At 51.5% G+C, this 21,156-nt stretch overlaps 1 protein-coding gene across 1 annotated transcript in view; it reads right to left on the reverse strand.

The window, feature by feature from the left end:
- Positions 1–17,095, reverse strand: part of CSMD2 (CUB and Sushi multiple domains 2) — a 676,782-nt gene extending 659,687 nt beyond the window's left edge. Inside the window, exon 1 of the mRNA XM_057529595.1 lies at positions 16,906–17,095. Within this exon, the coding sequence (XP_057385578.1) occupies positions 16,906–17,095 (190 nt within the window). The remainder of the gene's footprint in view (positions 1–16,905) is intronic.
- Between the last annotated feature and the right edge of the window lie 4,061 nt (positions 17,096–21,156).

Below are 21,156 nucleotides of genomic sequence, written 5' to 3' on the forward strand. Positions count from 1 at the left end.
CTGGTCTGGGAGGATCCCACATGCCGCGGAGCAACTGGGCCCGTGAGGCACAATTACTGAGCCTGCGCGTCTGGAGCCTGTGCTCTGCAACAAGAGAGGACGCGATGGTGAGAGGTCCGCGCACCGCGATGAGGAGTGGCCCCCGCTCGCCGCAACTGGGGAGAGCCCTGGCACAGAAACGAAGACCCAACACAGCCAAAAATTAATTAATTAATTAATTAATTTTAAAAAAAATTGGGAAAAGAATCCATGCCCCTTTCGATAAATGCAGACTGGTGGAAACAGTGCCTTGATATACAAGTTTCTTGGGAGGAACTCGGAGAACAGGAGCGCGTCCCCAGTCATAACAAAGTTGGGCTGTGTTGGGAGAGGGAGACATTTAGGAGCCTGGTCCCCTGCCTCTCACCACGCAGTCTCAGCCCACAGAGGAGGGGAGATCTCCCTTTCCCCCAGGGGGTAGGGGCACTGGACTAAAAGGCAAAGCATGCCCACCAGATGCCCCCCATCCTACCTAAAACCCGTGCGTAGAGCAAGCCCGTCATTCTCATGCTGAGAGCTGGCTGGGAAAGGGGGCGTTGAGTGTACACTGTAGACCCTTTCCCAGTCCTGATTCTGCCAAGGATCCTGAGTGCTCAGTTCCCAAGATTTACCCTCACAGTGGGACGTGAAAGGCACCACTGGGCTCAGGCCTGAGCCATGCTCTCCAACATGATGGACCAAAGGCCAGTGCCTCGAGGGGTGTCAGGCACATGCCCAGCTATTAACAAATGAATCAGTACTTTCCCTTCCTCTCAACTGACATTCTTTGTCCTTACAGTCCATCAGTCAGAACCCTGGAAGGGAGGCGGTGATAGGAACAGCTGTCCATGGCATATCAGCTTCAACTCCCAAGACTCACTCTCATCCCAAGAGCTTCAGAGTCTTTGCTACTTCTTCAAGGGGCGCCAACTTCTCACTGATCTTTGTTTTATCCTTCCCCTTCCATCCAGAGAGTAAAGCCGCTCTCCTGTGTCTCTCTTACCGAACCGTGCACCATCAACTGGAGGAAGACAAGAATGGCTGTGGGAGACCAAACTGTTGCCACTGTCAAGGCCAGAATGCTGGGTCCCAAGTGTCCAGGAGCAAAGATTGAGGCCTGAGCCTCAGCAGCACTAGTGAGACTGCGGGGAGGCTGGAGAGCTATCTGGGAGGTAGAATCCACAAGATCTGACTAGTGAGAGGGAATGGGTAGGGGTGGAATTCAAGGACGATGCCCAGGCTTCTGGCTTAGGAAGATGCATGGAGGTGAGACACAAAAGAATACGGGATGGTGAGACTGCTGGGGGCAAGGGGCGTGACACAGGTGACAACAGAAAGGAAGAATTCAGTAGATGACATGCTGAATGCGGGGCCATGGATCGGCCGGGTGGTATGTGGCTCTGGAGTTCAGAGGCAAGGTCTTCACCTAAATGTGGGATGTGGAGATTATCAGCATTTGGACAGTGGCATAAAGCCACGGGAAGAAATGAATGTAGAATAAAAAGAGAGGTCAGCTAAGGCCTGGGAACACCAATATGACAGCAAATTTTAAATGGGAGGAAATGATGAGCAGTGTCAGATGCTGAGGAGGGGAGGAGGCAGATGGAAGGGCAAGAGGCAGGCTGTGGAAAGACCGAGAAAGGTCTAGAAGCGGAGAGAGAGGCTTGGATTTGGAAAATAGGAAGTCATGTGGTGCCCTGGGCTGGAGCACTTCCGCCGGAGTGGGGTGTGTGGAAGCCAGATGACAGGGGTTGAGAAGTACCTTGGCAGACATTCTCTCAGGAAGCCAGACCAGGAAAGGAAGGAGAGGGACGGGGTGACAGTCAAAAGCAGGTGCAGAGTCAAGGAAGGGGTGGTGTTTAGTGTGTTTTTAAGATGAAAACAAAGTGTGTTTCTGGGCTAACGGAAAGGAAACAGAGGAGGGAGGGGTTAGAGAAATGGGAAGCAGGGACGCCAATTAGCCAATTACAGCAGCAACGTTCCTGGGTAGCGCAGGGCACAGTACCCTTGGGGCTTTCCTACCCAAATTCAGCGGCAAGGTTCATGCAGTTGTTTCCTTTAGTGTCAATTTTTCTGTGATGTAGGAAACACGGTTGTTCGGGAGGATGAGTGGGTGAGGCTGCCCCAGAGATGAGAACAGTCCCAGATGGAGCCTGTGGTTCAGGGCGGCACAGAGCCAGAGGAAGGACACACCAGGACTGAGCTGAGTGGGAGAGGCCAACAAGAACCGAATCAAGAGAAAAGAGAGGAACAAAGTTGGGTCAGATTAACTTCTAGGTTCAAAATCTGAGGCCTGGGGACATTGGGTGGGTCCAGATACACACAAATTTACCCTTTACCACCTTATCTGACCCTAATCGCTCCAGACTGATCAGTTCATTTTTTTTTACTAAGGTGTTGATAGCTAACACTTCTCAAAAAACTGACTTTGAACAATGGCTTCCAACTCAAAGATTCCAGCAACATCAGGATCTTCCTGAAACGCAGGCTGGCACAAAGCAGCTATCCCATTGCTCTGCATCAAAAATTTCCACCACCCCCTTGCCCAAGCCTCTCAGCAACTCTTCACCTTAGGACATCAGCTGTATCTGATACAGCAACAGAAAACAGAAAGGCAATCTGCATTGTGTCTCTGCTGCTCAGAAAGCAGCTTCCAGGGTGTTCAGTTGGACCTGACAACCACCTGGTGAGCATTCATGCATTCAATCAATACTGACTGAGCGTCTACCACGCTCCAGGCACGGTCCTAGGTGCTGGGGACACAGCGGTGAATAAAAGAACCCAAACGCTTGTCAGTGGGGCACAGATTTATGTGGCCAAGGGGTAGGAAAGCTGCATGCTGAGAGTCAGGCAAACACAGACCTTTACAGGCAGGACAGTGAAGCTGCAATTCTATGAAGCTTCCTGGCAAAGCCTTGGACCACACATTGGAAACCAGAGGTCTAGTGATTCCCAAATTCATCTGATCATGAAATCTTTCTCTCTCAGGGCACTCATTTAATAGTCCCTACCCGACTTCCTGAAACCCAAGAAACACTTGGCCAAATGAATGAATGAATGAATGACCCCCTCCACCCCCTTCCCCCCGACCCCCTGGCCTCCCAGAGTCTCTGTACTTCTGTACTTCCTGTCTTAGCATCCTTATTTGCATAACTGGCCCTTTGCCTCGGTTTCTCTGCAGAGTCCCTGGCTCCTCACAGGGACCACGGACTCCCTAAATGTCCATCCACTGGGCTAGAGCCCCTCCCCTGGCCGCTGAGTCCTCCTCCAGCCAGGAACAAAGCTGGACGCCTTGGCCTCACCCTTGGGAGCCCTCCCCGTCTGCCCTGACCCTGACCACGACTGGCCACCCCGCCTTAGCCTGCCTGCTTCGCCTCTGTCCTAAAATGCAGCTGGCTCCCACCAACAGGCCCCAGGAAAATGGTACTTCAGTGCTTTGTGTCCGCTCTTCAAGTATTAAATCTGGAATAATAGGAGTTAGTACACAAGGAAGTTGCGGATAAGACTCCCCTGAGTGCCCTGCTTTCTCACCTAACAAATCAGGGCCTGGTGGAAGGACGTGGTAAATCAGGAGCTCAGAGCTGTCAGGCCCACCCTGACCAACAGGCCTTTTGTGAGGTGTGCTGAGCAGTTCAGGTATGGGATGCAGGCCTGTGGGGCTAGCATGCTTCCCCAGCCTCTTCTTGGGGGTCACCGAATCTCGGCAGCACTAATCTGGTCACCTCCGGGGTCCCAGTTCCACCAGGGCAGAGCTGAGAGGAAAGGAGTGGGGAGAGCGAGCAGGAAGCCCTTCCTCTGTCGACTCCTGGGTGAGGTCAAGGCCACGTCATTGCAGAGGAGTGGATGGCTGAAGGCCCATCTCCTCTGGGCTCCACCTTCAGGCGTTGGGAACTGTTTGCCTAAGAGGTTCCTAGACAGACTTAATGTGCATAATAATAATAACAGGAACTTATTAGGGATGTAGCTTCCCCACCCTGCTCCAAGATACTCCCGACTCAGAAGATCCAGGGAGGGCCTGGGAATCTACATTTGTAACTGAGAAACCTGGGTACAACAGTGGTTGTTAAGCCTGTAGGTGCCAGAATCAGACCAGGTTTAAATCCAGGCTCTCTCCCTCCCTGTTGTCTAGTCTTGGGCGAGTAACTTAATCTCCTTAAATCTCAGTTTCCTCAACTGCAAAATCATCACCTTCTTAGGAGTGCCACAAGGTTTAGGGAGGGGAAAGTACAGCTCTCAGCATCTCCCGAGTGTTCCCTAAAGAACCGATTCCAGCTTCCATGATAATGATGCTGATGGAGGGGCATGCAAACTTGACATCCCCCGACACAGCTTCCTGCCTCAAGCCTTTGTCCAGGCCACTCCCTCTACCGAGGACCTCCTACCCCCATATTATCCTCCTCCGAAGGACGCCTGCTCACTCTTGAAGAGCCTGCTTACACCCCTAGGTGAAGCTTGCCCTGCTGCCCCTCCCCCTCCTCTATTCTCAGAGTTCCCTGGGCCTTTAGGAGCCTGCAACTGTCCTTGAGGAAGGCACTTGGTTTTAGATGGTATTTGTATCCCTGACCCCCAGGCCAGGGCCACTGCATTGGGTGCTCAGTGAATGTTCAAAGGACCCAGCCCCACTGGTCCTAAGCAGATGGGAGCAGCTAAAAGCCCTGAAAATCCTCCTTGTTGACAGAGCTGGTGGGCTGAAGCCTGGCTAAAGGAAAGGCCATGGAGGGGGCAGGTCCTAGGTGAGGAGGGGGTGGAGGCAACAAGGTCAAAGGTCAGGAGGAGGCATAAACCGATGGTGAGGCTGGGGGTGGGGGAAGGGTGACTGCAATGAGAATGAAGAGTCTTGGTGTCAGGAAAATAACAGGACTGGGGAAAGGAGGGAGCAGGAAAGGAAAGGGGCAGGAGATAACTGGAGAGGTCAGAAGAGGAGAGGAGGTGGACCAGGGGACGCAGAATGACCAAAATGTGGAGGGGTGCACACGACCTGGACAAGATAGAGTACAGCAGGTCTCCCCAGGAGACGGGATGCTGAAACGGCCTGTGGAGTCATCCCCGAGCAGGTAGATTAACTATCTGAACTTTCTTTCTTGCAGAAAGTTGTGGAATGTTCTCACCGAGGCAGGATTAACAGAACTGTGATTTACAATCCACAGGTTATTACGTGGGTTTCATGGACTTTTGACAGTTCTGTGGATGTTTTAACCTCTCTGGGAAGGTGGGGAACAGGGTAAAAAAAAATGAGGAAGGAAGAGGATGCCCTCATCCACTCCTTGCTGACCTCTCCCCGAGGGGCACCAAGACCTGCCTTCCCCAGCAGTGCCCTGGTCCACACCCTGCCCTCATCATCACCGCATTCCTTGAAGACCTGCACCAGCCAACCAAGCTGATGTTGCCACACCCCTGCTCCAAACCCTCTAGACTCTTCATTGCCCTTATTCGTCACACTGAGCTACTTCCAGACCTTGAACATGCCTCACTTCCACCCAGCCATGAGCCTGTACAGGTATGTTTCCATTGTTGGAATCCTTCCCCCTGCTGCCTCTCTTCATCTGCCCTCTGCTATCCATCCTGCGAGTCTCAGCCTAAACATCACTTGCTCTAGGAGACTTCCCTGACCCCTGGCGCCTGGATAGTTACCCCTCTTTTTTTCTACCTGTGGCAAAATATATATAACCTAAAAGTGACCACGTTAACCATTTTTAAGTGTACAGTTCAATGGCATTAAGGTACTTCACATTGTTGTGCAACCACCACCACCATCCATCTCCAGAACCCTTTTCATCTTGCAAAACTGAAACTCTATTCATTAAAAAAACAACCCCCCATTCCCTTCAATCCCCCAACCCCCAGCCCCAGCGACCACCATTCTACTTTCTGTCTCCGTGGATCTGACTACTCCGGGTACTTCATATAACTGGAACCATACGGTATTTGTTCTTTTGTGACTGGCTTATTTCACTTAACATAATGTCTTCAAGGCTTATCCAAGTTGTACAATGTAGAATCTCCTTCCTTTTTAAGGTGGAATAATATTCCACTGTATGTAGATGCCACATTTTGTTTATCCATTTGTCCATCAATAGACACTTGGGTTATTTCCACCTTTTGGATATCGTGACTAATGCTGCTATGAATATGTGGGCAACTGTCTCTCTTATGTACCCTTATCTTTGAAACTTGTCTATGGTCCCCAACGCCTCTGAGAGCTCAGGCCCAGCACAGGCCCTCTATGAACGCCTGCTGAAGGGCTAAGTAAACCCTCACATTCTCTAAGTGTGGCACCCATCCAGTAATTTATTTGTAGTTTAACTGGCACCTTCTAAAACACAGTGCCTTGAGCCAGAAGAAAGACCTCCTATAGGAACTGGGGTCCCAGTATGGACAGGAAAGCTCTGGGACTGCTCAAAGCCCTCCATACAGAGAGCCAGCCCTGGAGAAGGATGGGCTCAGGTGGGCCTGGGAGACCACCCTGCCCCTTAGCTCATCAGGGCACCCGTATATCTCAACTTCTGCCTTCCACAAAACATTGATGAATCTGACTACCTCAAAATGAAGCATCTCTGTCCAAAGAAAGACATCATAAACAAAACAGACAGATGAAAGATTGTGAGAAGTTATCTGTAATCTCTAAAACTGACAGAGGGCAATACCTGGAATATAAAAGGAACTCCTGAAAATCAAACCCAGATTTTTCTAAATTAAGACAGGAAATCCAATTTAAAAATAGGAAAAGAATATGACTAGGCAATTCACAAAAAGAGAAGCTCAAATAGCTAACAAGCATATAAGAGATATTCAGACTTACTAGTCATCAGAGAAATGCAAAATAAAACAAAACAACGACATGGCGCTTTAAACTCATCAGAATGGCAAAAATTAGAAAGGTGGACAATATCAGGTATTGGTAATGACATGGGGAGACAGAAACTCTGGTGCACTCTTGGAGGAAATGAGCCCTAGCTCAGCTGTTCTGGAAAATATTATGGCATATCATAGAAAATCAACATGTTAACTCGGGGATCCCCATCTTCCACTCTGTATAGCCCAGAGTTATTCTTACATGGGGTCCCAAGAGAGAATGTACAAGGATGTTCTTCAGAACTTCATGTGTAGTCAGGAGGAGTTACAGACAAGCCAGGGGTTTATTCCCAGGGGGAGTGGATATATACAATGGGATGGATGCACAACTTATAATGCAGTGAAGGACTAGACATATACAAGGAGCAGGGCTAGATCTATAAACTATAGTGCTAAGTAAATAAAAAGACACTTGATGAAATTTATAGTTCACTATCATTTATGTAAATTTACATATGCACACAAAACAACCTTACATATTTTATAAGGATCCATGCATACTTCAAGATATATATAAAATATATTAGAGTGGGTACAGATGGGAGAAGGCAACAATTGCCTTGGGATTGGGGATAAAGGAAGGAAATTTTTAAAAATAAAACAAGAAAGGAGCCTTTCATAGATAGATGATCATAAATTGTCATGATCTGAGGGTAGGTTAATTCCATGTCATGCTCAAAGAAAAAAAAAAAAAAAAAGCAGAAACCAAAAAAACACCCAGTAGTGCCTTCCACATGACCAGCAAAACTATCCTTGTTACATTTTCCTCTTTCCATGTTTCTTGGAACAAAATGTCACAGGAGATGTGAGTCCCAGTGGTCCTCAAACACAGAGAATTTCCATCTTGCTAGAGTTAAAAGGCCTCGGGGCAAATCTTGTCCCCCGGATGGATGTGTTAGTGAATATGAACCCTAGCAATCACCTCTCCCAGCCTGAGCTCAGTGATGCTGCCCCAGAGTAGGTGGGTGGGTGGGAAGGCAGGAGGCTGCAGCAGATGTCTGATGGGCGGTGGATGGGAATTGTCCGTGTCCTCCCTTTCAATTTCTCAGGATCAGCCACTTGGAGGGTAAGAATGGATAAGGGCCAGGAAGCTGAGTGAATTCACCCTCCTTCATCCACTACCCCTGCGCCCTGAAGCATAGCCAGGCAGGCTGTCTGCAAAGGTAGTGAGATTCGCATCCCTGGCATGCCAAGCCAGCCTGACCACTGGGCAGGATCTCCCATTGGATGGGGCTTACACTGGTGACCTACTCTAAAATCTCTGGATCCTTTTTGTTTTGTTAATTAAATAATGCCAAGTTCAGCATTACATAGACAAGGTGGGTATTATTATCTCCACTTTACAGGCAAGGAAGTCAGGCCCAGGAAGAAGAAATGAGATGTAGAGTCATGACCAAGGCTGGAAGACTAGTTTCCTGACTCTCAGGCCAAATTTTAAGAAACATATCAAATATATCAGAACGTGTTCCTTCCAGCTATGAATCTGCCATGGCTCAGCCCTTCTAGGACTGCACAAATGACAAAGGCCAGGAGAGCAGGGCAACACAGGCCCCTGGGGGGAGGGATGCCATCCTTGAAGGGGCAGTTTTCGTGCTAGGAACATTTTATTTTATTTTTTTATTTTTATTTTATATTGGAGTATAGTTGATTAACAATGTTGTGTTAGTTTCAGGTGTACAGCAAAGTGACTCAGTTATACATATACATGTATCTATTCTTTTTCAAGTTCTTTTCCCGTTTAGGTTATTATAGAATATTGAGCACATTTCCTTGTGCTATACAGTAGGTCCTTGTTGGTCATGGATTGAAAATAAATCATTAAACTTTCACCTCCTTTTTGCTGCCGAGTAATGTGCCAGAAGCCCCATGCACCATCACCAAGCCTCACCCAGTCTCTGAGCCTCTCTCCACCTTTGACTCCTACCCCTGACATGGCGATGGAGGAGTTATGAGGGCAGGAGGTGGTAAGACTCAGGCTGGGCTGGGGAGTTAGGCAGCAACCGCAGACAAACCTCCCGGGGCCTGAGTCGACTCTACCACACTTGCTCATCTCAGAAAGGGTTATCAATCACTCTGCACAAAATGCCTATGCATTCTCTGATAATTCGCTTGTATCTCAAATGGTCTATTTCAAAGTTTCTGCTTTCTCCCTTTCAAGTTACAACTGTCACACCTGCTTACTTTCAATCAATAAATAGATGTAGCTACTTAATAACGGACCTTACTCTATTGCTTATTTGAAAACCAAGAAGATGGACACATAATTTTTGAGGTTTCTGGATTATAATTGCACTTGAGTATAAATGAGACATGGGCAGGGAGGAAGGCTATTTGTGCCACAATATGAGCCCTTATTTTCTGCTCCAGACCACATGGGAGATTCTCAAATAAGTTTCTAAGAGTTATCTTGGTGCTGTCAGTAATTTAACTACACAGACATTACTTTTAGCATCACAAGAGTTCCTTATAACGATGATTTTCAAGGGCAGAATTGACATCTCCTTAGAGCTCAATTCAGTTTAAAATTTTCCAACAATAAGAAACAAATAGGTAGAAAGTGAAAGGCAGTTTCCAGTGGGGAAACTCCTCGAAAGAGGGGACCACAGAGGTGAACCCCTACACTACCCAGGACTTTGCTTTCTGTGGGTACAGCCACCCCGCTAGCTCCAGGGTGGGCACAGTGCCCTTCTCTGATGTTGGGCTTGGCAAGGGCTGCACTGGGGCTCCTGCCTTGTGCCCGGCATATTTCTCTGCTAGGGTTCACGGTGGTGGCCACACAGGACTCCCAATTTCTCCCTGAAGAATGACCCCTAATAGCAGAGACTGGAGCCACCAGCATTTTAGAATCTACACCAGTGTGGAACCAACGGCTGATGGGGACTTTCTATCTGCTAGAAATTTCACAGTTCAGGCAAATGAGGAACTGAGGAGTTCTGGGGAGGAAGATGAAGATGCTACAATAAGGTGAAGCAGGTTAGGTTGTTTCTGGTACCCTCCTTAATTTCCCATTTCCTCACGATGCCCACTCAATTGGTTATATAATCCCACTACATCGCCCAGTATCCCCTCCCAATTCACCCAACCTAAGCCACCCCAGTACATCCTAAGTCATCCCCATCTCACCCCATCCCACCACAACTCATTCACTCCACTCTACCATATCCCGATTGTCCCACTCTACCCCAACCCAACTCCACCCATCCCATCTTATCTCATCCCATCCCATCCCATCCCAATCCATTCTGACCCAGTCTTCTCATTTTTTAATGTATACAGGGCATGACCATTCTTCATGTCATGTGAAACTACATGAGAAAGCCAAAGGACCCCAGAGACCTAAGAGTTAAGTATGTATTGGGGTGGAAGAGGAGGGAAAAAAAGATACAGAATCTCATCTTTATTTTTTTTCAAACAACTTCCAAAATGCTTAATCTATTGATAGGGAATCAAAAGCATGCTCTAAAAAGAGTATGTAATTCTTATTATGTCTTGAATTTGTACAGGCCCCCCAAAACAGAATCTCATCTTTAAAGGTGGGTTATGAAAAGATAGCCCAGGGGGTTGAGCTCCCACATCTAGAAAGAAAATAAATATGAGTTTCATGTTTCTCTTAACTTACAAGAACCAAGAAAGAGCTCTAAGAACCACACCACTATTTTCAAGTTGAGAAACCCACATTGCATAGCCTACCCTTTGCTTTCTGTGGGCCCAACGGGAAGCCGAATTCTATTCAAAGCCAATGAATCCTGAGACACTGTCTCTGTGAGGTGGAAAACTCTGAGGTAACCCTCCATTTTCAGGTTCACCCAGATGTTCCCCTGTTGTCGTGGAAAATCTCTGTAGCCGACAGAGAGGAGGGATTGGGAGGCCATATCCCACTCAGAGTGAAACCCAAGGAAGGCAGTGTCAGTGACATTCTCCAACCTCTAGGGGGAGCTAGAGGGTCCGCCCTCTTCACCCCTCTAGGAAGAGGTGTACTAACATGGGCTGATAGATGAGTGAGTCGGCCAGGTTCTAAGGAGTGTGCTTTCAGTGGGAGGAGCAGAGGAAAGACTCTTGCTGATGCATCTGGTGGCATCTTAGAGTGGCATAGGATGAGAACTGTTTCTCTTACAATTCTAAGAGGCTGGTGCAGAAAGCAAGTGGACAATAGTAGTAGCAGTAGAGGTAGTGGCAGCGTTTAACATACACTGAATGCTAACGACAGGTCCGGCACTGTGACAGATGCTTTCCACGAATTAAAAGGATGGGCCCTAGAGTCAGGAAGCCCTGAGGTTCAGTCCTGTCTCCTCTCCTACCTGCTCTATAATCTTGGCCAAATTGTTTAATTTCTGAGTCTCAGTCTCTTCCAGTGTGATATTATAGTACCTGAATTGTTGTGAGAATTGAATAGGAATGTCTATAAAGCACTAAGCCAGCACTCAGTAAAGGAGAGCTATCGTTAGTAATATGTAGAAGGACATAGGGCCGCCTCCCACCTGGGGATGCCCCGTCATCGCGTCCCACTCCTCCAAGCCCCTTGCCTTGGGAATGTCCAAAAGGACAGTCATAGAGAAAGGCAACCTTGGGCTCCAGAGAACCTGCCTCTGATCCTTTCAACGGGTGTTTATTGAGTGTCTGCTATGTGCTGTGATCTGGGCTACAATGCTCGCCTAAGTTCATAGAGCCTTAGGGAATAAAGGCAGACATTGTCTCATTAAACAAGAAATCCCGATATGTCCTGATGAGTTTTACAATACGAGGAGTTTGACAACCTGGGTTGTGAGAGTTCACAGCAGAGTTCAGTCGAGACTGGTGCCTGAGACTAGAAGCAAATCAAGGACGGCTTTGTAGTCACCTCCGGGAGCTGTGGTGGAGATGGATGGACCATGGCTGCTTGAGGAGTTGGAAGGTTGAGATCCAGGCTCAAGTGCTAAAAGCATCACAGCATAACTGATGGGCACAGCCCAGTGGGAAAAGCAGGACAGAGATAGGCAGCCTGTGTGGAAGGAGTCCACAGGTAGCACCAGCTGGGTCTCCTTAGAACAGATAACAGGGTGGGTACCAGTAAAGGATTTGGAGTCAGGCAGGCCTGGGTTCAATCTCTGGCTGACTAGGGGTGTGGTTAAGTTATGTGTCCTCTCTGAACCTATTTCTTTGTGGATAAAATGGGGAGAATAATATTACCGGCCTCACTGGGTTGCTGTGAGGGTCGAGTTAATACATGCAAGTGCTTGGGTTGCTCTCAGCACATGGTGAGGACTCAACAGACATCAGCTGTTAGTGTCACTCCCCTGGGTACCCAGACAGCTTTCTGAGCAGTGGAGGAGGATATTGGGAGGGTACACAGACTTCCTGGCCGAGTCCTCTGTCCTCAGTGTTCCCGTTCCAACCCCATCTTTCATTCAATGGGCACAATCCATATGTATGTGCTGGGCCTGTTGCATCTCTGATTTCTAATCCCTTCCAAAACACAGGGATGCCTTGTCCCTTTTGCACGCAGGCAGCCTGAGCCTTGGGGAGGTCTGAAGATCAGCTAGTTCTCCAACAAGGAATATCTGGCTCTGCTGAGCCATCAGAGTTCCTAAATCCTGCTGGCGTGACAATGATGATGAAACAGAGGCGGATGAGACACATGAGGCAAGGCGGTGTCGCTGAAGCCACCTGCTGGACTCTTCTGGACACACCCAAACCTTGCAGTGTCCGAGCCCTGGCAATCTGGTTCTCCAGTGCCTTTCCACATCATTCTAGCCTCACCTTCAACAAAGCTACCCTGTCACCAGTCCAAGACATGGTCAACACTCTCTGCTGTGGTCAGTTTCTTTTTTAAAACCACAAACCCACAGCTGAATTGCAAATGGAAATTCAAATCCATACATTGGTGCCTTTCCTGGGGGGGTGGGGGGGGTGGGTAATGCTTAGGGCTTGTTCTTGTATTGGTTCTAGAACTTAAGGAGCTATCTTACCAATCTGTGACATTTGGTTCTGGAGGGAAAGCAACTGGGGATCAGGTGGCTTTGTTGTCGCATTACCTCTGCAAACCAACTGGCTTCTTTGATCCCTAAAACTCTTGTTTTAGGCTTATCAGCCCCTAGAAAACTGTCCAAGAAAAAAATATTTTAAAAAATCATCTGGGGCTTCCCTGGTGGCGCAGTGGTTGAGAATCTGCCTGCCAATGCAGGGGACACGGGTTCGAGCCCTGGTCTGGGAAGATCCCACATGCCGCGGAGCAACTAGGCCCGTGAGCCACAACTACTGAGCCTGCCTGTCTGGAGCCTGTGCCCCGCAACAAGAGAGGCCGCGACAGTGAAAGGCCCGTGCACCGCGATGAAGAGTGGCCCCCGCTTGCCACAACTAGAGGAAGTCCTCGCACATAAACGAAGACCCAACACAGCCAAAAAAATAAATAAATAAAGTAAAAAAATAAATAAGTCAGGAGCTCTTTAAAAAAAAAAATCATCTGCTGATTTAACAACCATCTATCAGCCACCAATTCTATGCCAGGTCCTGAGCTGGGTGCTGGGGATGCCAAGAGAAATAAAGCACTGTCCCTGCCCTCAGGAAGCTCACAGTTCAATACATGAGGCAGATAAATAACTACTTTGAATACAATTCAGTTAGTACTGTCATCAAACACTGGGTATGGTCAGTGCTCCAGTTTTTAAGAGGCCTCTGAAAACAAGCAAAGCAAGGGGAAATTTTTTAAAAATAATTTGATATTTGATTTCTTTTAAAGCAATGAAGTGGTTAGCATGGGAAAAATCAGAACTTGAAACTGTAAGTATAAAAATCCTTATACTTACAGTTGAATATTGCCTTTATTTTAAATTACTTATTAAGGAAATGGGAAGCATAACAGTCTTTTCAATGCTCAGAGCTGCTTAATTCGGAGAAAAGTAGCCAGGTTTGAGAACATTTGAGAGAATGAACCTGACAGAACTTGATGGCCACCTGATAAGGAAGGAGTTGAGGATGATCCTAAAGTTCCCAGCTAGGTAACTGGGAGGCTGCCAGTACCACCAGCCTGCACGGAGGATACTGGAGGTTAGGTGCAGAACTAATGAGTTTGCTTTGGAAGGGAAACATCTATGTGAAGATGTCCAAGAGTCAGCCTGTTATACGGGCTGTCTAGATCCAGAGCTTCCGTGGGCTAGGAAGCCAATAGACGTATATCGGGAGAAGCATCTTGGCAGGAGAGATCTGTCTGGAAGCTTCAGAGTGTGGTAGTGGAAGAAATGGGCCTGGATGAGCTCACCCAGGGAGGAGTGAAAGGAAATGAGGAAAAGCATAAGGAATGGAACACTGCAGGAAGCCAGACTTTCAAGAGGGGAATAAGTGCTACTATTAGAAACTGGGAAGGAACAGCCAAGAGGTAGGAGAAAAATCAGACAAGCACAGTGTGCCGGAAGCCCAAGAAAGAGAAATTTTAAAAGAAGTAATCCAAAGTGTTCACAGTTCAGAGAGGTAAAGGAAGAGAAAGAAAGAGGAAGCAGATGGGTTTGGCGTTATTAAGGTGGTCATCAGTGATCTTTCCTAGAGAGTTCCAGTCCTGGGGACAGAAGCCAGTCGGCAGGGAGTGAATGGTCGCAGAGAAAGTGAGTTCAAGACTCGTCTGAAGAGAGTTAACCTGTAAATGAGAAAGAAAGATGGGATGGGAGCTAAAAGGTCAATAGGGCCAAGCAGTCTGGTTGGCTTGTTTTATGTTAGAGATTAAGTTGTTTAGGGAGAACAAAAGACAGGAGAATGATGGATCTATCATCTAGGGAGAGGAGGTAACTGCTGGAAGGTCTCTAGGGAGGCTGGGGGTGGGGGCAGTGTGAGGGCACAGATGGAAGGGGTGAGGGTCCAAGTTGAAGGCAGGTAAGGAGGCTTCTCCTTTCAAATCCTATATTCATTTTATCCAGTCATCACTGGGCCAAGGAAGGGAGACAGTGCAGTCCTGAGCATCTTTTAAAGTCAACGGTGTGAAGAGAACACAAAATAAACGTGCTTCCCCCTCTAATGTGCCAAATCCTGCCATCATCTGTCACCAAGTCCACTTCCAAATCTCTGCTGCTGGCAAGGTCAAACACCACATGTAAATGCGGGATGGGAAGCCAGAGCACGCCCACCAGAGAGCAAGCACCCCCTCCCCCAAGCCATTCAGCACTCCCACCCCCAACTTCTCTGCCAACCAAAGAGCTGCAAGCCAACCGATCTCTCCAACGCAGGATTCCAGCACAGCCCAGCAGTGTGCAAGCTCCGGTAGTCGGCCTTCTTCTTTCCCTGGGGGCATGACATGCCCAAGGGGCAGGGACAAATCGAGCCAGAAAACCAGCTGGATCATATTAGGGGCAATCTCAGGTCGGCTAAGCCAGAGCAGGGGCCGCTCCTGGACACACGTCTGAGAGGCCTGACAGCCGGTACGAGCGGTACCCCCACCTCTCATGTGGCAAGTCTGGTGACCAGCGGCGTCGTTGTGAACTGTGCAGCCACCCAGTGGGTGTGGGTGTGCGCGAGGCCTGAGCTCCTAGGCGCGCGCACCGCGGGCGCCCCTCTCTGGGTGTCGGCCGCTATTACTCTTAGGGGAACCTGAGAAAGTCCGGTCAAGTAGGGGTGGGAGAGCTAGGGCTGGCTTAGGGCGCCCTTCCCGACGAGCAGCCCTAACATTCCCGGCTAAGGAGCTGGCGACACGGTCTGCGGGGACCGGCTCACAAGATGCTGGAGCCCAGAGTGGACAGAAGAGCTCGCCAGGGAAGGGTCGCAGTTTCCAAAAAGGGACCACCTAGAGGCTCGGATGGCTGAGGCCAAGCCTTCAACGGTTCAATCGGTGGTTTAAAAAAAACAAAATAAATAAGTAAATAAAAAACCCAACACAGCTCCAGGCCGGAGGTGCTCTCAGTCAAAACCTGGGCAGCAGGTGTTACGGGTTTTCTTCCCCCGTGGGTGTCAGCTTTCAGGCTAAATAAAAATGCGGCCCCAGGCATCGCTCGTCGGACCCGTCTCCACCCGGGGACACAGAACTTTCTAGGCTGTGGCTAGAGCTGAGCCTCGGAGGGGTGCAGGGGGTAAAGCGGGAGGGCAGCAGTCGAGGCCAGTGGTTCCCAGTGGGGACTGGGTTTTCTCCAAGCTCCGCGTGCCTTCCCGGTCCGCAAGCTGCAGCCACACATCGGCGAAGTTCCGGGACTCGCCACACTCGCCAGGTCTGTCCTCCTCCCCGACTCGGTCGCCGGGAGCAGGTCCCGCCGCCCGCGCCGCCGCTGCCGCAGACCCGGCGCTCGGCTGCAGCAGGGCGCGGGAAAGGGCACTTTGGCGCGGAGTGGAAACCGAGGGCAATGTGGCGGCGCGGGGCCTGGCGGCGACACTCCCTCCCCCGCCCCCGGGCGCAACCCCCGCCCCCGCCTGTCCGTCGCTCAGCACCCTGCAGCCCCCACCGGAGTCCTCCAGCTCGGCGTGCTCTGGACCCCCGCCCAGCTGACCCCCCTCCCAGCCCAGAGCGCCCAGGCAGGGGGACACTTGCGGAGGGGGGTGGCGGCCGCAGTCTCCGGGCGGCTCCGGCGGGGGCGCGGGCTTCAGTTGCGAGAAAAATGGGCGGGGGCAGGGAAGGGCAGACCCTGTAGACGCGGAAATGGGGAGGGGGCGCGCCGTTCCGCTCCAGCCCCCAGGACGGGCGTGCCAACCAGGATCGGGAGGCGGGGAGGGCTCCAGGAAAGTTTATCTGGGAAAAGCCTAGCACCTTGGGGGCTGGGAGGCTGAAGAAACTGAAGCCACGGTCCGGGAGCCCCGCAACCCCAGGCGGGGATGGTCTGTCTCCCAGGCCCCCTGGCCGGATCCGGCCAAGTTGAGGCTGGGGGTGTGGGCAGCAGTGAGGGTGAGGGTGGCGGGGAGGAAGGGTGAGGGTGGGGGGGAAAGAGGGGGGGCAGAGGCGAGGCTGAGCAGGACGGTGGGCGTTTGGGAGGGCGGGAGGTTAAGGCGGAGGGCGGGGGGAAGGGACAGGGACCGGGTCGTGGATGGGTGGGCTCGGGGCTCGGGTGGGGCGCGCGGCGGCCGCCGGTTCCCCGGCGCGGCCGGACTTACCCGCGGCGGCCGAGGCGCTGAGCAGCCCCCAGCCCAGCAGCAGCAGCAGCGGCGGCGTCGGCGGCGGCGGCGGCGGACGGCCCCAGCGGCTCCCGGCGCCCGGCACAAGCGCCGAAATCCCGGCTTCGGCGCGAGCCCTCCCCGCGGGGCAGCCGCAGCGCCCCTGCTTCCGTCCCCGCGAGCGCGGCATGGCGCGGCCGGCAGCGCCGAGGGAGAGGCTCCCCTCGCAGTGGAGGAGAAAGGAGGTCAGGAGAGCTCTGGAGCTTTTTTCTGCTCGGAAAAAATCCCGGTACGCGGGAGCTCTGAGCTTCTGCGGCTGGAATGAACCAAGTGTCCGCCCGGCCGGGGAGAGGCGCGCTGCGCTCTCGGAAATGACTCGCTCCAATCCCGCTTCGGGGGGTTCGCGCCGGGGGGCGGAGGGGGGGTGAATTATCCCCGGATTAATCACTCCGGAGCCGCTTCTCCGCCGCTCCAAATGCTGGGGGTGGAGGCGCAGCAAAGGAGAAAATATTGGGAGGGGGCGGGTGTTCCTCTTCAGCGCCACCTCCACCTCCAGACAAACCACAGATTACATCTAAAGGGTTGTTTATTCCTGTTTGTTTTGCAATTGACCAGTTTCTTTTAAGTTCAGTTCTCTCGTTTCCATTTATAAGATCACCCATTAATACACCCTCCCCCTTACACACACACGCACACACACACACAGTGATACTGACACAGACACAGGCGCGCGCGCGCGCGCACACACACACACACACACACACACACGTACACACACGCCTCTTCCACGTTTGGAAATTAGAATACTGTCTGGGAAAAGGTAACCAAAGAAGGACGCGGTTCCCCAAGTCACGGCTCTTACGAGCTGATCTTGGGTGGTGGCTTTGAACTTGCAATCTGGGGCGTGGGGCGATGCTTACCAGCCCCAGTGGCAGCAGCCTCCTACCCCATCCCAGGAGAAGGGTGTGTGTGCGTAGACCCAGGATTAAGAATCGGAGGGAGGGAGGGGCGGGGGTGGGGGAACCCGCGGGTTTGGCTCTGTTCTGTCCTTCCCCTACCCTAAGGCAAAATCTCGGGATGGAGGTAGGCGTGCTTGTGTCCGTTGCGGTGGGGGAGGGGAAGTGAGGTTGGTAGAGGAACGGTGCAAGAGTTACTTGTGCAATTTATCCTCAAAATTAAATAACCGGACCCGGCTTCTTCTCATACTTACCCTCCTCCTCCCAGCCCTGGCCCCAAACCAGACGAGTTTCTCCCAATGGCGTGAGCCCCTTCCCACTTCTTTCCCGCCGCCGCTGCCGCCAGGCCCCAAGGGCTCAGCGCCGGTCCCCACCCGATCCCCCACCCCCTCTCGGTCTCCGTCTCTGTCTCGTCTCTCCTAGGCTCCTCCGTCAGTCACGATGGCTCCTTAGCTGTCTATGCCAAACTCTCCGCGAGAGGGAACAGACGCTACGGGGGGGGGGGGGGACCAGGAGGGGTAGGGCCTGGGGAGGAGGTGCCCCCCGGCGCGCGGGGTGGAAAGGCACTAGCCGGTGAACACCCTTCCCCTTTGCCCGAGGCACCCGCGAGAGGCTGCGCTAGGGGCGTAGGGGGGTTGGCAAGCCGGAGCTCTAGTGTCTGCGAGCCCAGGGGGGAAATGGCCCGCGGTAGGTGGGAATATTCCGGGAAAGAGCGTGGAAAGGGCTATGGGGCTGACGACCGGAGTGGGGAAGGCGGCGGACAGGGCCGGAGGAGTGGATGCTTGTCCTTGCCCCCCAAGAAAAACTTGCTGTGCGGAGCCGCGATCTCCCGATCTCCTAGCTCCCTTGATGCCCGGCTCCCTCCTCCACCTCAAGTTGTTCCGGTTTCCCAGTATGAGCTCATCCCGCAGCTGGGGAGCCAGCCCGGTAGCCCCGGGACGGTGAGCGTCCTCAGAATCGCCGGGCCCCTTCCCCACCCCCAACAGGCTGCCTTTCTCGCCCCTCCCGACGCCGCCTCGCTGGGTGCCAAGAACCGACCGAAACGGCCAGAACTCCACAGTGAAAGGCCTGCTTTATGTCCCCGGAGCAGCGAGGAGGGGGCTTGTCGCTTCCCATTGTCCAGGCCCAGCCCCCAAAAGAGAGGGCTCGGCCAGCCAAGCCTTGGCCTTCCCGCCAGCGCTGGAGAGAAGGGAGGGGCTGGCTGGGCCATTGGTGGGTGGCAGCCTTGGGGGTGCTGTTGGTGGGATCTTCCCTGGGGGAAAGCCCTGGCTCATGAGCTTGGGCCTCTCCCCTCTCCTGCCAGAGGGGTCCTCGAGCTCCAGCGGGCAGAGCCCTCCCCTGCAGCCTACAGCTGGGCAGGAGGGAGTCTGGGCTGCTCTGTAATTCTGGGGCTCCAGGCCAGTGGGCTTCCCCCACTCCCTCCTCAGCCCCAGCACTTTGCTCTGTGGCTGCAACCCACAGCTGATGTTTACCCCAGAACCCTCCCCGGCAATGGGACATTTGTCATCCTTCTCCCTGGGGGCCGTGGAGGGCAGGGACACCCTTTTAATTCCTGACACTGGCCCAGCTACTCACTTCCTCCACCATTCCTCCCTCCCTCTGATCTATCTGTGTCCACATATACTTACTGAGGCCTCCTGAGTTCTGGGCCCTGTGCCAGCCTGTGCTGTGGGCAATGCAGAGATGCACAGTGCGCGGTCCTGCATGGGAGGATGCGGGGCACAGATGGAAACCCCCCCACAGCCCAGGCAGTGCTGATCTGATCGCCAGGACGGAAAAGGCATGTTACAGACAGTAACAAAGGCACATCAAGACAGGAAGCTTTTCTTGGACTTGGGGGATCATAAGGCCAATTTAAGGAGGGAAGTAAGATTTGGGCTGGACCCTGAAGCCTGGATACGTTGACGAGGTCAAGATTGATTTACTCAGCAAATAGTAATTGAGCATCATTACATGCCAGCCACTGTGCTAGATAAACACACTTGAGTGAACTGTCCCTGGCTTGATGAAGGCAGGTGATAAATAAACAATTATATATAAAGTAACTCATCAAAGATGCTATAAAGAAAAAGTTCATAGTTGCTGTGAGAAGGGCTACACAGGGCATACTTTAAATAGGTGGTCTGGGGAGGCCTCTCTGAGGTGGTGACCTTGAAGGTGGGATTGAAAATTAAGCTAAACAGCCATGCAAAGAGTTGGGAAAAGGAAGGGCAAGGGCCTGAAAAGGGAGGGGGTCTGGGATAGGCGGCTGGGTGTGGGTCAAGGTGAATAAGAGGGGACCCCTAAGAGATGAGGGAGGGGATGGGACCAGAGCCAGATCATGCAGGGTCTTTTAGGGGCTGATGAGGAGATTGGATTTTAGTCTTAAAAAGGGGGAAGTACAAGGTGTATTCATTTGCTAGGGCTGCCGCCATAACAAATAACAAAGTACCACATACCTCTGTGGCTGAAACAACAGAAATGTATTGTCTCAAGTTTCTGGAAGCCAGAAGTCCGAGATCAAGGTGTCTACAAGGTTGGCTCCTTCTGAGTTTGCTCTCCTTGACTCGTAGATGGCATGTCTTTTCCCTACATCTTTACATTGTCTTCCCCCTGTACATGTCTGTGTCCAAATTTCCTCTTCTTATAAGGACACCAGTCATACTGGGTTAGACCTCACCTTACAGATTTAGTTTTAACTTAATTACCTCTTTAAAGCCCTGTCTCCAAATATAGTCACATTCTGAGGTCCTAGAGGTTAGGACTTCGACATAGGGAGGGACAGAATTCAGCACATAACAGGAGGAGAGGTCTTTACAGATGGAGGGAAGAGAGAGAAGAAATGCATGACAGTCAGAAAATAGATTTAAAGAGATGTCCATCAGGCTGCGTGGAGTGTGATTGCTTTATCAAGAAGTAGTCTGAAAAGGTGCACGGCTCTGAAGACCAGAGATGGGGACCCTGAACATTTGCAGGCCAAGGGAGAGGCAGGGGTCCAAGAGATAATAATAGGCCTCCCCTCTCTAGCCTAGGAGAGTGTGACTCTCAGCTCAGCCCCCAGGGCTGGCTCTCTGCCTACCCACTCCTGTCTCCCCAGGAGCAAGAGGCAGCCATGGGTCAAGGTCTCTCCACAGTATCACATTGCAAAAAGCCCAGTGTGGTGTGGTGACTGGCCAAGATAAGCCTAATACCCAGATAAAATCAGAGTTGGTTTTAGAAAGAAAACAAGGCCTGGTGCTCTGGAGAACTTGGCCTGACTCAGGTAGGGGCTGCACTCTTGATGCCCTGAAAGTTTCATTCTGACCTAAGAAGAAAA

Source organism: Balaenoptera acutorostrata, chromosome 1, assembly GCF_949987535.1.
Source record: "Balaenoptera acutorostrata chromosome 1, mBalAcu1.1, whole genome shotgun sequence".
In the NCBI taxonomy this organism is placed as follows: Eukaryota; Metazoa; Chordata; class Mammalia; order Artiodactyla; family Balaenopteridae; genus Balaenoptera; species Balaenoptera acutorostrata.